The sequence below is a fragment of the Phoca vitulina genome, unplaced genomic scaffold, assembly GCF_004348235.1.
Source record: "Phoca vitulina isolate PV1807 unplaced genomic scaffold, GSC_HSeal_1.0 scaffold73, whole genome shotgun sequence".
NCBI lineage: Eukaryota > Metazoa > Chordata > Mammalia > Carnivora > Phocidae > Phoca > Phoca vitulina.
The window spans coordinates 148,791-160,971 of NW_022589776.1; the positions used below are offsets into that span (position 1 = coordinate 148,791).

The 12,181-nt window shown below is 35.6% G+C and overlaps 1 protein-coding gene across 8 annotated transcripts in view; it reads left to right on the top strand.

Annotated features, from left to right (window-relative positions):
- The window catches only part of DNM3 (dynamin 3), a 543,403-nt gene that overhangs the window by 81,910 nt on the left and 449,312 nt on the right, over positions 1 to 12,181 (top strand). For all 8 annotated transcript variants that reach the window (XM_032393370.1, XM_032393365.1, XM_032393366.1 and 5 more), the window contains exon 2: positions 2,193 to 2,266. In XM_032393370.1, coding sequence (XP_032249261.1) covers positions 2,193 to 2,266 — 74 coding nt within the window. The remainder of the gene's footprint in view (positions 1 to 2,192; positions 2,267 to 12,181) is intronic.

Consider the following 12,181-nt stretch of genomic DNA (forward strand, 5'->3'; position numbering starts at 1 on the left):
TCTCCTTGTTCTAAGTTTTAAGTGATTATTGAAACCATTAAAACTAGCAAATACTCTAATATAGTTTCTGGAGAATATTAAGAGTATTTAATTATATGTATTTAGGTGTTTTCAAAGGAGAGTATCTATCTTTTTTCTGAACTCCAATGTAGTTTATCTGTCCCCTCCTTTAATGGTCTTCTATGTGCATGTCTATCTTCCCATTAGATTTCAAACCTCCAGTGTCTAGTGCTGGATGATGCCCACAGCATCTCCCTAGCACTTCTTAGTTTCTCAGTGAATTTTTTTGATGAATAAATAACATTTTTTATTTCAGATGGCATTTTTTGGAGCAATACAAGTCCGTAATTTCACTATTATTTATTTTAGTTGCATACAGTGACTTTCCAAATGAAACTTAGCCCGTGGAATCAAGGAGTAAAGCTTTAATTTAATTAAGAAGCTGTTCAGTATTATTTCCTCTGTTAGAATTTACACTAGCACTTGCAAAATAAATTGTTTGTAGTATGGGGAAATTTTTTAAATTTTATCTCTGTAAGTCTCTATTCTAAAAGATCATTAAAGCTAAAGGCTTGGGTTCTGTGGCATTCTCACTGGACTTTACCGTTTGTATAAGCTGTTTTCTTTGAAATCTCATTGTGTTGAAGCTCTTTCTACCAAGTTTTCTACAAAACTCATAGTATGACCCATGCCAATATCACCCACTGAATTGTTGAGTAATATATCCTGACTTGAGGTCAGTGGTTCTCAAACCATGGTGAGCATCAGAATCCCCTGGAGCTTAAGAGTACAGATACTGCACACCTTCCCCTGGGCATTCTGAATCTGTAGGTTTAGGATGAATCCTGGGCATCTGTGGTTATGACACTTTCTGGTGGTCCTGGAACCATTTTTGAGAAACATTGCCATTGAGTCAAATTTATTCGTGATTTTTAAAATGATGAATCTTCCAAAGTTGTAAGGCATTTTAATGCATTTAAAAGCTGTGTCATAGGTATGTTAATGAATTTGACATTGCACAATCAGTATGATTTATGTGACATTGCAGATATAATTATAAAATACTTTCTTAGCTGCAGTTTTATTGGTCTAGTGTGTATTAACATGCATTTAAAATACGATCTTTATTTGTTTAAAAAACTCCCTTTTTAAATAAACTCCCACTTATCAGGAATGAGAACAAACAAAACTCAAACTTCAGTGTTTTCTCTGCTGTTAATTTCTACATATGCAATATTTAACTCTACTTATCCTACATTTTTTTAAAAAGATTTTATTTATTTGACAGAGAAAGAGAGAGATAGCTAGTGCAGGAACACAAGCAGGGGGAGAGGGAGAAGCATGCTTCCTGCTGAGTGAGAGCCCGATGTTGGGTTCGATCCCAGCACACTGGGATCATGACCTGAGCTGAAGGCAGACGCTTAACGACTGAGCCACCCAGGCCCCCTACTTATCCTACATTTTATGTATGACTTTTTTTGGAAAAAAATTTCAGGATTTTTAGAAGGCATAATCTAATATGCCTTTAATACCTCTAATAATGGTCCATGTTGACCTTGAAGCTGGACAGAATATTGCATTTTTTAATTACAAAAAGAGTTTAAGGATTAATTTCTGCATCACATGTTTTTTATAAATGCTGATTCTCTGAAAATAAAGATAAAGTGAAAATACAAAATAATACAAACTTTTATTAATTCCAGCTGAATAAATGAATGAGGGACGTATTCTAGTGAGGTCATTGTGATAATACACATGGATTTTTTTTTTTTAAAGATTTTATTTATTTATTTGACAGAGAGAGACAGCGAGAGAGGGAACACAAGCAGGGGGAGTGGGAGAGGGAGAAGCAGGCTTCTCCCGCAGCCTGATGCGGAGCTCGATCCCAGGACCCTGGGATCATGACCTGAGCCGAAGGCAGACACTTAATGACTGAGCCACCCAGGGGTCCCAATACACATGGATTAATATTCAATATAAGGGGCCTTCCCTTTACCCCCCTTTCTTTAACTTTGCAAATGCTTCTTTTATAAGATGAGTCTAACATTCTTTAGACATGTGTTGCACTGAAAGGTTGGGAATTAGGAGAATTACAGTGGAACTTGACTTACAAATTTGTAGGTAATCAGAATTACATAAAATGCTTTAATCTATTCTTTCTTTCTTTTTCTTTCTTTTTTTTTTTTTTTTAGGGACTTTCTCCCTCGAGGGTCGGGCATCGTAACCAGACGGCCTCTTGTGCTGCAGCTTGTTACTTCCAAAGCAGGTAATAAATGAGGATGTTTGCCACATGAGCAAAGCACATTCCCATGGTGCCTGTTGCCTCCATTCCTGGGTGTTGGGTTGTAGCTACAGAAACTTTTTTTGTGATCCCTCTGCTCTGGGTAGCAGCCTGTATTTCTCTCCAAATGCTCTCTTCTTCATTGTTCTTTTAATTCCTTTGCATATAGATTTTTAAACACCTACTATTTTTTATGCTAAGAAAATAGTATTTTTCTCATTGTAATCCATCTATATAATTTTACAGTACAGTTTAACTACATACCCTTCTGGTTTACTTCCCTCTTGCATGTGTGTATGTGTTTGGGAATTTTTTTTAAGTGACAATTCAACATCCATCTAATGTCTATATGCAGGTATACAGTGTACGTGTACCTGTATCTACATCTCATGTGTTACGCTTGCCCCTGTCCTTAACACCGTGATAATTTGATCGGCAAATGAGCTCTGTTTTCATTCTTATTTCTTAGCACCTGGTGATGTTAGATTTTTTGTGTACTTATTTGGTGTTTATATTGTTTTTATGAATTGGCTATTTTTATCTTTCCCTATTTCTTTTTGTGGATTTTACTATTTTTCTTATTAATTTCTTTGAAAGTACTTATAAAAACTGCACCTCATAAATTGCAAAAACCAAAGTCATGGAATTTTACCCCTATGTTTTCTTCTAAGTATTTTATAATTTTGCTCTTATGTTTAGGTCTTTGATTCATTTTGAGTTAATTTTTGTGTATGGTGTGAGGAAAGGGTCCAACATCATTTTTTGCATGTGAATATCCAGTTTGTTCCAGCACCATTTGTATGGTTTTGGTACCCTTGTCGAAAATCAGTTGGCCATAAATATATGTGTTTGAGACTCTCAATTCTTTTCAACTAACCTATATTTCTGTATTTGTGCCAGTATTGCGTAGTCTTAATTATTCTTACTTTGTAGTAAGTTTTGAAATTAGGAAGTGTGAGAACTATTTTGTATTTTTCAAGATTATTTTGGCTATCCTGAGTCTCTTGAAATTCTGTATGAATCTTAGAATCAGCTTATTTTATCCCAGCAATGCAAGGTTGGTTTAACACCTAAAAATGAATTAATGTATTGTATCATATCACTATAATTAAAAACAAGAAATCACAGGATCATCTCAACAGACTCAGAAAAAGCATTTGAAAAAATACAACATTCCATCATTTTTAAAAAGATTTATTTATTTTAGAGAGAGAGAGAGCACAAGCAGGGGGAGAGGCAGAGGGAGAGGGAGAAGCAGACTCCCTGCTGAGCTGGGAGCCTGATGTGGGGCCCCATCCCAGGACCTGGAGATCATGACCTGAGCCCAAGGCAGATGCTTAACCATCTGAGCCACCCAGGCACCCCAGACAATATTCCATCATTATAAAAACACTCAACAAAATAGGAATAGAAGGGAACTTCCTTAACCTGATAAAGGGCATGGACTAAAACCCACGGCTAACAAAACATCATACTTAATGGTGAAAGACTGCATACTTTCCTTTAACGAGTGGGAACGAGACAAAGATGTCTACTTTTGCCTCTTCAGTTCAACATCGTGCTGGAGGTTCTAGGTAGGGCAGTTGGGCAAGAGAAAGAAATAAAAGGCATCCATATTGGAAAGGAAGGAGTAAAATAATCTCTGTTTGCAGATGATATGATAAAGTACATAGAAATTCCTAAGGAATCCACCAAAAAACTATTACAACTAATAAATGAGTTCAGCAAGGTTGCAGGATCAATATACAGAAATCAGTTGTATTTCTATAAACTTGCTATGCACAATCAAAAAATGAAATTAAAAAAATAATTTCATTTATAATAGCATCAAACATAACATACTACTTAGGACAAAATTTAATAAAAGAAGTGTGAAACTTGTACTCTCAAAATTATGAAACATTGTTGGAAGAAATTAAATTATGTCTAAATAATTGGACAAACATCCTATGATTTATATTCTGTTTATAAAAGTTTTAATGTATTGAAGTTTTACCCTTTATGGTTGTAAAATATATATATATATATATATGTATCTTTAACAAAAAGTAAATACTTAGCACAATTTTCTTCCTTTTCATACTTAAAATTTTTTTAACATTTATTTCCTTATTCATGTATGTGAACTATTTTTATTTCCCAATCTCCTTTATCTTCTATTACATTCCTACTGCAGTCTATTTCTGAATATCTTTTCTGTTTTATTGTGCCAATAACACAGTGTTTTACTTTTAAAGATTTATTTATTTATTTGAAGTGGGGGGTGGAGGGGTAGATGGAGAAGAGAGTCTTAAGCAGATTCCATGCTGAGTGCAGAGCCTGACGTAGGGCTTGATCTCACAACCCAGAGATCACGATCTGAGCTGAAACCGAGTCAGATGCTTAACCGACTGTGCCACCAGGCGCCCCCACAGTGTTTTACTTTTGTGGGTTTATAATTTGCTTTAATATCCATCTGTTGTGTCTATAGTCCTTCTGCCTTTGCTCATTTTTATTTAGGGGTTCTCTTCTATTTGTGTGGCAAAGATTAGGATAATTTTGTAAAGACAAAGCTATTGCCCCTAAAATTATATTAAACCTATAGATTCATAGAGAATAATTGGTATCTTTAAATATTCATTATTTTTTCCAATCCAGGGATCATCCTATATCCTTTCATTTGCTCATGTATTCTCTGTATTCCTTAGTAAAATGCTTGATGATCTTTATATATCATTCGTGTGTTTCTAGTTAAGGTATTCATATTTATTTTTTTGTTGTTCTTGTGGTTTGAATAGGGTTTTTTTTCCGTTATGTTTTCTAATTTCTCGTTGCAGATCTGTGTTAATGCTGCTATTTTTACTTTTATTTTTTAAATTAACCATCTTCCTCTACATTTGACATTAAAATATTTTTAATTGACTCTCTGGGATATTTTAGTTATTATATAATGATTTCATCAGCATTTCTTAATTGTTTTCAATAAATACTTATCCTGAAAATACTGAGATGGCTGAGAAACAAATTGCACTGGACTTTTGGGTGAGTACTGACATGGGAAAAACTCTGTTACATGTTGAGCTTTATTGAGAAGGTACATTATATGCCTTTTTATTTATTTATTTATTTATTTATTTGCTAGAGAGAGAGACACAGCGAGAGAGGGAACACAAGCAGGGGGAGTGGTAGAGGGAGAAGTAGGCTTCCTGCTGAGCAGAGAGCCCGACCTGGGGCTCGGTCCCAGGACCCTGGGATCATGAGCTGAGCCAAAGGCAGATGCTTAACAACTGAGCCACTCAGGCACCCCTTTGCTCCTAGTTCTGGTGAAAATGCCTCTTGTGTTAAATTATGCATATATTATTTATTATTTGTTTTTCCTGGTAAGGAACTTTTTATTCCTAATTTTAAAAATATTTTGAAACCTAATAAGTAGAGGGGGTGCCTTAAGCGTCTGCCTTCGGCTCAGGTCATGATCCCAGGGTCCTGGGAACAAGCCTTGTGGCCCGGCTCCCTGCTCAGCGGGGAGTCTGCTTCTCCCCCTCCTTTCTGCTCTTGCTCTCTCTCGCTATCTCTGTCTCTCTCAACTAACTAAATAAAATATAAAAAAACCTTAATAAGTAGATATATAATTTTAATAAATGACATTTTGGCACTTATTGAGGTGATCATTTAAAAAACTTTTTGATAGGTTCACCTTTACGTTTATAGATTTCTTATTTAAGCATCCTTACATTCCTAAGGTATACTTGATTTTAGTAACTTATTCTTTTACTGTACTATTAAAGTAATTCCACTAATTTATCTAGGTTATTTACATATTTTTATATATATATCATTGTCAAATTATTGAATGAAATCTGTACTGGTCAGCATAAAATAAATTGAGTAACTCTCTTTCTGTCTCTTTTGACTTTCTTTTACTACCTTTTGAAATTCTTAAAAACCCAGTGATGCATTTTAGATTTTGTTTCCAATTAAGGATGGCTGCTAGCCTGGCTTTTTACAAAGGGTTATGTCTTAGATTCAGGTGTTCAGAGACAGCAGCTGTGGGCAGTAAGAGCCTGGAAGAGGTAGATTTGAGGCTGTGGTTGCACTGGGTCCAGAGACATGGGATGTCAGAGCATATACGGAATATTTCAAAACCATGTGGATACTTCCTGTTCTTTTTGTTTGTTTGTTTGTTTGTTTTTGAGAGAGTGAGTGAGCGAGCATGGGGGTGAGAGGTGAGAGGGTGGGGTGCAGTGGGGGGAGGGCAGAGGGAGAGGGAGAGGGAGAGAATCTTAAGCAGGCTCCACGCCAGTGTGGAGCCCGACGTGGGGCTTGATCTCACAGCCCTGAGATTATGACTTGAGCCAAAATCAAAAGTTGAACACTTAACCTACTGAGACACCCAGGTGCCCCAAAACTTCCTGTTCTAATGTAGAGATTTTCCTGTTACAGTTATAAGAAACTCTTATAAAAGTATTGCTAAGCCCAGGACAGTTACTATTTAGAAAACTATAATACTGAGTGGTTGCCCTATTTTTGAGCATTAGGTATGTATCAGCACTATGCAAGAACCTTCTGAGATAGATGTTACGATTCCCATTTTAGAAAAAGAGCCCCAGCAAGGTTTAAGCAATTTGTCAGAGGCCACACTGTTGGTCGGAGTAGGGGTTGTTATTAGTATCTTTCTGACACTGATAATATTGCATTTTAAAAATAGGAAACTCTGCTTGCTTTATTTATTTATTTAAAAAAAATTTTATTACGCAAACTCTACACCCAATGTGGGGCTCGAACTCACAGCTGTGAAATCAAGAGTCACATGATCTACCAACTGAGCTAGCTAGGTGCCCCTTGAACTGCTTGCTTTATATTTTCAGGATACACTTTATATTTTTAGGATACACTTTATATTTTTACTGGGTTATGTTTTATGTAAGGGAGCATCAATATGTGAGTAGTAAATATAGAAATTATTTGGCTAATTCATAATTATCATTTACTTTTCAACATAATGCTCATTTACTAATATTTAACTGCTTGTCCCCATCTGCTGCTGTATTAGTTCCTAAACGAAGCCAAGAAATTAATTACAGACCCTAAGCCTTATTCTGTGTAATTTTTTAAAGGAAATTTAGTACTTAGTATAGGAGATCATTCCAAAAAATCACACAGTGTTGTGAAGAAGGTGAGAAAAATCACTGTCTCCGTGATTTTATTTATAATAAAGGTAAAATTTTTAAGTGATAAGGTTGTGATAGTTTGGATTTAGAGAGAAGGATTTCTGAAGGTTTTGCTTGAAAGGACAAGAGCTGGACAAAGCACCGATGAGGTGTTGGGTAAGGACTGTCGTGTCAAGAGCAAGGGAGTAGGTAGAGGGTCTTGGTAAAACAAGGGGACAGTTTTCAATGCCTTTGGGCATTTCCGGTACCATGTTGTAACTGCCTCGCGCCAGCTCCTGAGCCCCGATAATGCAACTCTCTTCTTCTCCCTGTATTCACTGACATCATGGAGGTAACCTGAAGTTGGTCACGGTGGGAGTATTCACAGTATGGAAATTGGCAAATGCTACAAACCAGGACTTTCCCCCCTAGGGTGCCAACTGTTGTTAAACATTTATCAGCTCGCCACTGGTTTCTTTCTTCTCAGTACCCAGTCTCACTGTTACTGCTTTATGACCTGTCAAATTGAGAAAGCAAATGTGCCTGAGTATGATATTTTTGGTGAACTACTGAGTGTATTGAAAGTGTCACTGCTTTAGGAAATGATCCATTTGGAGTCTGATCTATCTCCTGAAGGACTGAATCTGTCACTCTGCAATAAAAGTTACTGTCAAGAACTTACAAAAGTAAAGCCTGTAGGTCATGGCTAAGGATAAGTGGTTTTGTCTCCTAGAGAACTTTTCTACGTTAAAATACTTCTCTAAATGCTATTACATTGCCTCATGCGCCTTTATTTCAATGTCATTAGTGTAAGAAAGAAAGATATTACAAATTAGAGCTTTCAGAATGGATAAATTAAAGTTAATTGCTCACATTACAGAAGTATTCTTTCTCTTGTGAAAGATTTCCTTGGCATTTCCTCCTTTCATGCATGTCAAATATATTATTAATTCCTCAAAATTTGATTTACCACCTTTGTGTTACATTTACTGCACAATGTAACATGTCCATATTTCAATAATTGCACAAGATGTAGTTTATTAGAGAATTATTACTATTCAGTGTTTGGTGTCCTTGAGTTGCTCTAAGTGACCATTTGAATAAAGATATTCAGTAACAGAAGTCAGAACACTTGTTTCTGAGGCACCAGATAACTAACAGGGCGAGGAACAGAGTTCAGGCAGCAGGTCTGAGAAGCCGCAGGAAGGCTGTGAAGGTGTTCTAAGTGAGGGGCTGCACACTGAGGTCTCTTCAGGACAGCTTTCAAAGAATTGTGAGTCTAGGTGGAACTGAGCCAGAGTGTGTTTGAGGAGATTGCTTCTTACCACAACAGCCAGGGAATAGTTAATTCTAAAGAGAAATGTCACCTTCTCACAGGTGAGATATTTTAAAGAAATTTACAGATTACTTAGCCTTTAAATCCTGATGTATGTACAATGACCAGGACTTGTTTTCTAGTTTCATAAATTAGATTGCTACATACTTAGTGGAAACATTCAAGTATTTCCTGAATAACAACATTGAAAATATTTTAGAACTAAATGTCTCATTTGTTTTGTATTTAAATATCTGAATTTAATTAAAACTGATATTTTAGAATAAGATAGTCTGTTTTTGCAGAGGATTAAATGTTTATTTTCTTTTCATTGTAACAAGTTAACCTCATGTGAAAACAAATGTGATTCTGAAAACATTCTTTCTTGACTACAGCTTTGACCTTGTTCTGCTCCAGCGCTGGTTTCCTATTGCTTTCCTTATAAAGTGCAGGTTACCATATAAAGTGCAGATTCATAGTTTAAAGTCCCTTGAATATAGCTCTTCTTAAATTTTAATGTGCATAAGTTTCCTGAGGATTTCTGGGGATCATCCTCAGAAGTTTTGATTCAGCAGGTCTGAGGCAAAAGCCCTGGGAGATAGCTGTTGGTCTTTGATAAACACTTTGAGAAACATTCATAACAATTTCATCTAATTGTTTTACCGTTTTCTTTTTCTAGATATCTTTCCTTCTTCCTTTTAATAGCTCCTTTTTTTGAGATATTACCTATTATTCTTTTAAAAATTGTCTAAATATTTGGTCATGGAGTCTTTAGATAGGTCTAAGCACTGTGCTTTGAACATAATAGGCACTCACTCATTGAGTTCTGAACTGTATTCTCCTGCTGCCAGGGCATCTAGCTCAGACACCAGCACATTTGGCCCTGGAATTTGAAGAGCCTGAGGATATTTTCTTTCCAGCTTTATTTTGATATAATTGACATATAACACTGTGTAAGCTTAAGGTGTACGATGTAATAATGTGATACATGTGTATCTGAGGATTTTCATAGACTGTCAGAGGTTGATATTCTAATAACATCTAATTTTGTTGTTATATAACTGACTTACATATATAACATGACAGGCATAAATGTAGAGAGAGAAAGAAACCATCCAAGTGAAATCTCAGCAAGTGCGTATCCACCCATCCCTTAGAGCTGGGGTCTTCCTTGATTTCTGATAAGCCCAGGAAGTCCCATTGACCCCTTGGAATGTCACATGGTTATCAAGCACACAATTTTAATTCTGGAAAATATAACTATCAAAAATACATTAGAATATATTTGTTGGGGTATTGGACAATGGGGATGTTGGGTTTTCTAAGAAGTTTGAGGATCACTGGCCTAGAAGGGATTAAAGGGATTCGTTTTTCTGGGGGATGCTTTGGGTTATTATTCCGTGAATATGGGGCACAGTGTAATAAATAAAGGAACTCCCAAAGGTCTTAAATAGGATAATATTCTTGTTAAATGGATAGAAATGTAGACTATATACATGTATTAAGGTAAGACTTTGTCCAAATGTTTCCACATTTATAATCTATTTCATGGAGAGGTCGAATGACTCTCAGGATTCTTACAAACCTTACTTTTGAGGGGGGGAAAAAAGGTAGTTTGTGCACTTTCATCCAGACCTACTTTAAATCTGGTTTGGTTGTATTTTTCAGGTCACTGCTCTTTTAATATTTTTATAACTCAAGAAATTTAACTTGTCTTCATTTTATGCTTGGTTATTGGGATCCTACTTTCAATTACTGGTTATATTCATTTTTCTTCCCCCCACTTCTTCTTTTTGCTGACAATACTCTAAAACTGTTATTTTTACCATTTTCCTTTTGTTGTCCTTTTTTCTTAGCTTAAATATTGGCTACCCATTGATTAATAGACTTAGAATTTCTAGTTAGTTGCTCAGTTATATATCTTCCATTTACAAAGTCCACAGCAATTTTTGCTCAACTCTCAAAATTTTGAGAAAAGTCAAAGAACTATTCTAAGCAAACCGGTCTTAAATTTTGTTTCTTCACAGGTAGGTGGCTGCCCTTTAATGCCACATTTATTTCCATTTAGGAAGGAAATGACTAAATTAAAGGTATTATGTTTCTCTTGAAAGGAAATGAAGAAATATATATTTCAGTAGAATTCTATTGCTGTTTGTGAGGTTAAGATGACTTTTTAGTTGGCAATAATTTGTTTTTAAGGTTTGCTTGTCTCTATTTTATTTTAATTAATTAATTAATTATAAATAGGCTTCACGCCCCGTGTGGAGCCCAATGTAGGGCTTGAGTTCACAACCCTGAGATCAAGACCTGAGCTGAGATCAAGAGTCAGACGCTTAACCGACTGAGCCACCCAGGCACCCCGTCTATTTTATTTTAAAAGAAGGCATTGAAGTTTTTATTGGCCTCAAGTTTCCAAACCAAAAATTATATTTATCTGACCTTTTGCTCCATCTAATGTCTTCCAGAATTATGTCTGCTTAAAGAGGCTGAATGGAAGGGTGATAACAAGTTTCTTCATTTTTGGACTTCTTTTTCCTTCTATAAGCCTTTGTTCTCCCAGTTTTTAAAAATGGGTTGTCTGGAAATAATTGATATTGAAGAAGACTAAAAGATAAGCTGTATAGTTGTTAATATCTCTTTAAATCTGAGAGGGGGAGGTGTGATTTTTATTGCAAGAAAATGAATAGACTTATTTTACATCATGCCTATGACTAATAATAATTATTACTTACCTCCTCCTTCCTACTCTCATTGTTTCCACTTGGGCTTCTAACAATGGAAATTGTAGATCACAGATGTCCCCTGTATTTGCATTTGTTGGATGAGTTGTAGTAGTCTGGAAATCATTTTCTTTGCATTCTCCTCCTCTGTGGGTCATGCTTAATCTTCCCCTACTGCCATAGCCTGCATCCTCCTTTCTGTGAAACATTCACCTCAGTGAGGATGCATTATAGCATCTGTTGAATGATACGGCCTACAAATTTAAGAAATTGGTTGTTCTATTGCCTGAACAGCATAGAATGGACCATCATTGAGCTACTCTGCTGGTTTACAAGATAGTTTTGTAGTAACCAAAGGTATTTATTTTGCAAAATGAGCTAAATTCACATTAAGTACTTTAAAGTGATTGTGTTAGTTTAATATGAACAATATCCTCCAAGCCTGATGGGATTTCTTCTCATTATTTTCCCAAAGTGTATTTGTTTGGTAAATTTTTATCTTCATGTTTTGCATTTGTTCATCTGTTTGTTAAATAAATTTTAAATACCTACAAGTGTGCGACACAACAGAGAAGTTGCCAGTTTGTGTCCTGTACACCATGTTCCTTCAACTGTCTTCCTGTTACTATTACTTTGGCTAATATTTAAAGAAGCTTTTTTTTTTTTTTTTTTAAACCTCTACATACTTAACAGAGGCTGTATGGATGGCATTGCCTCTCTCACTGGACTTCAGTTTTTA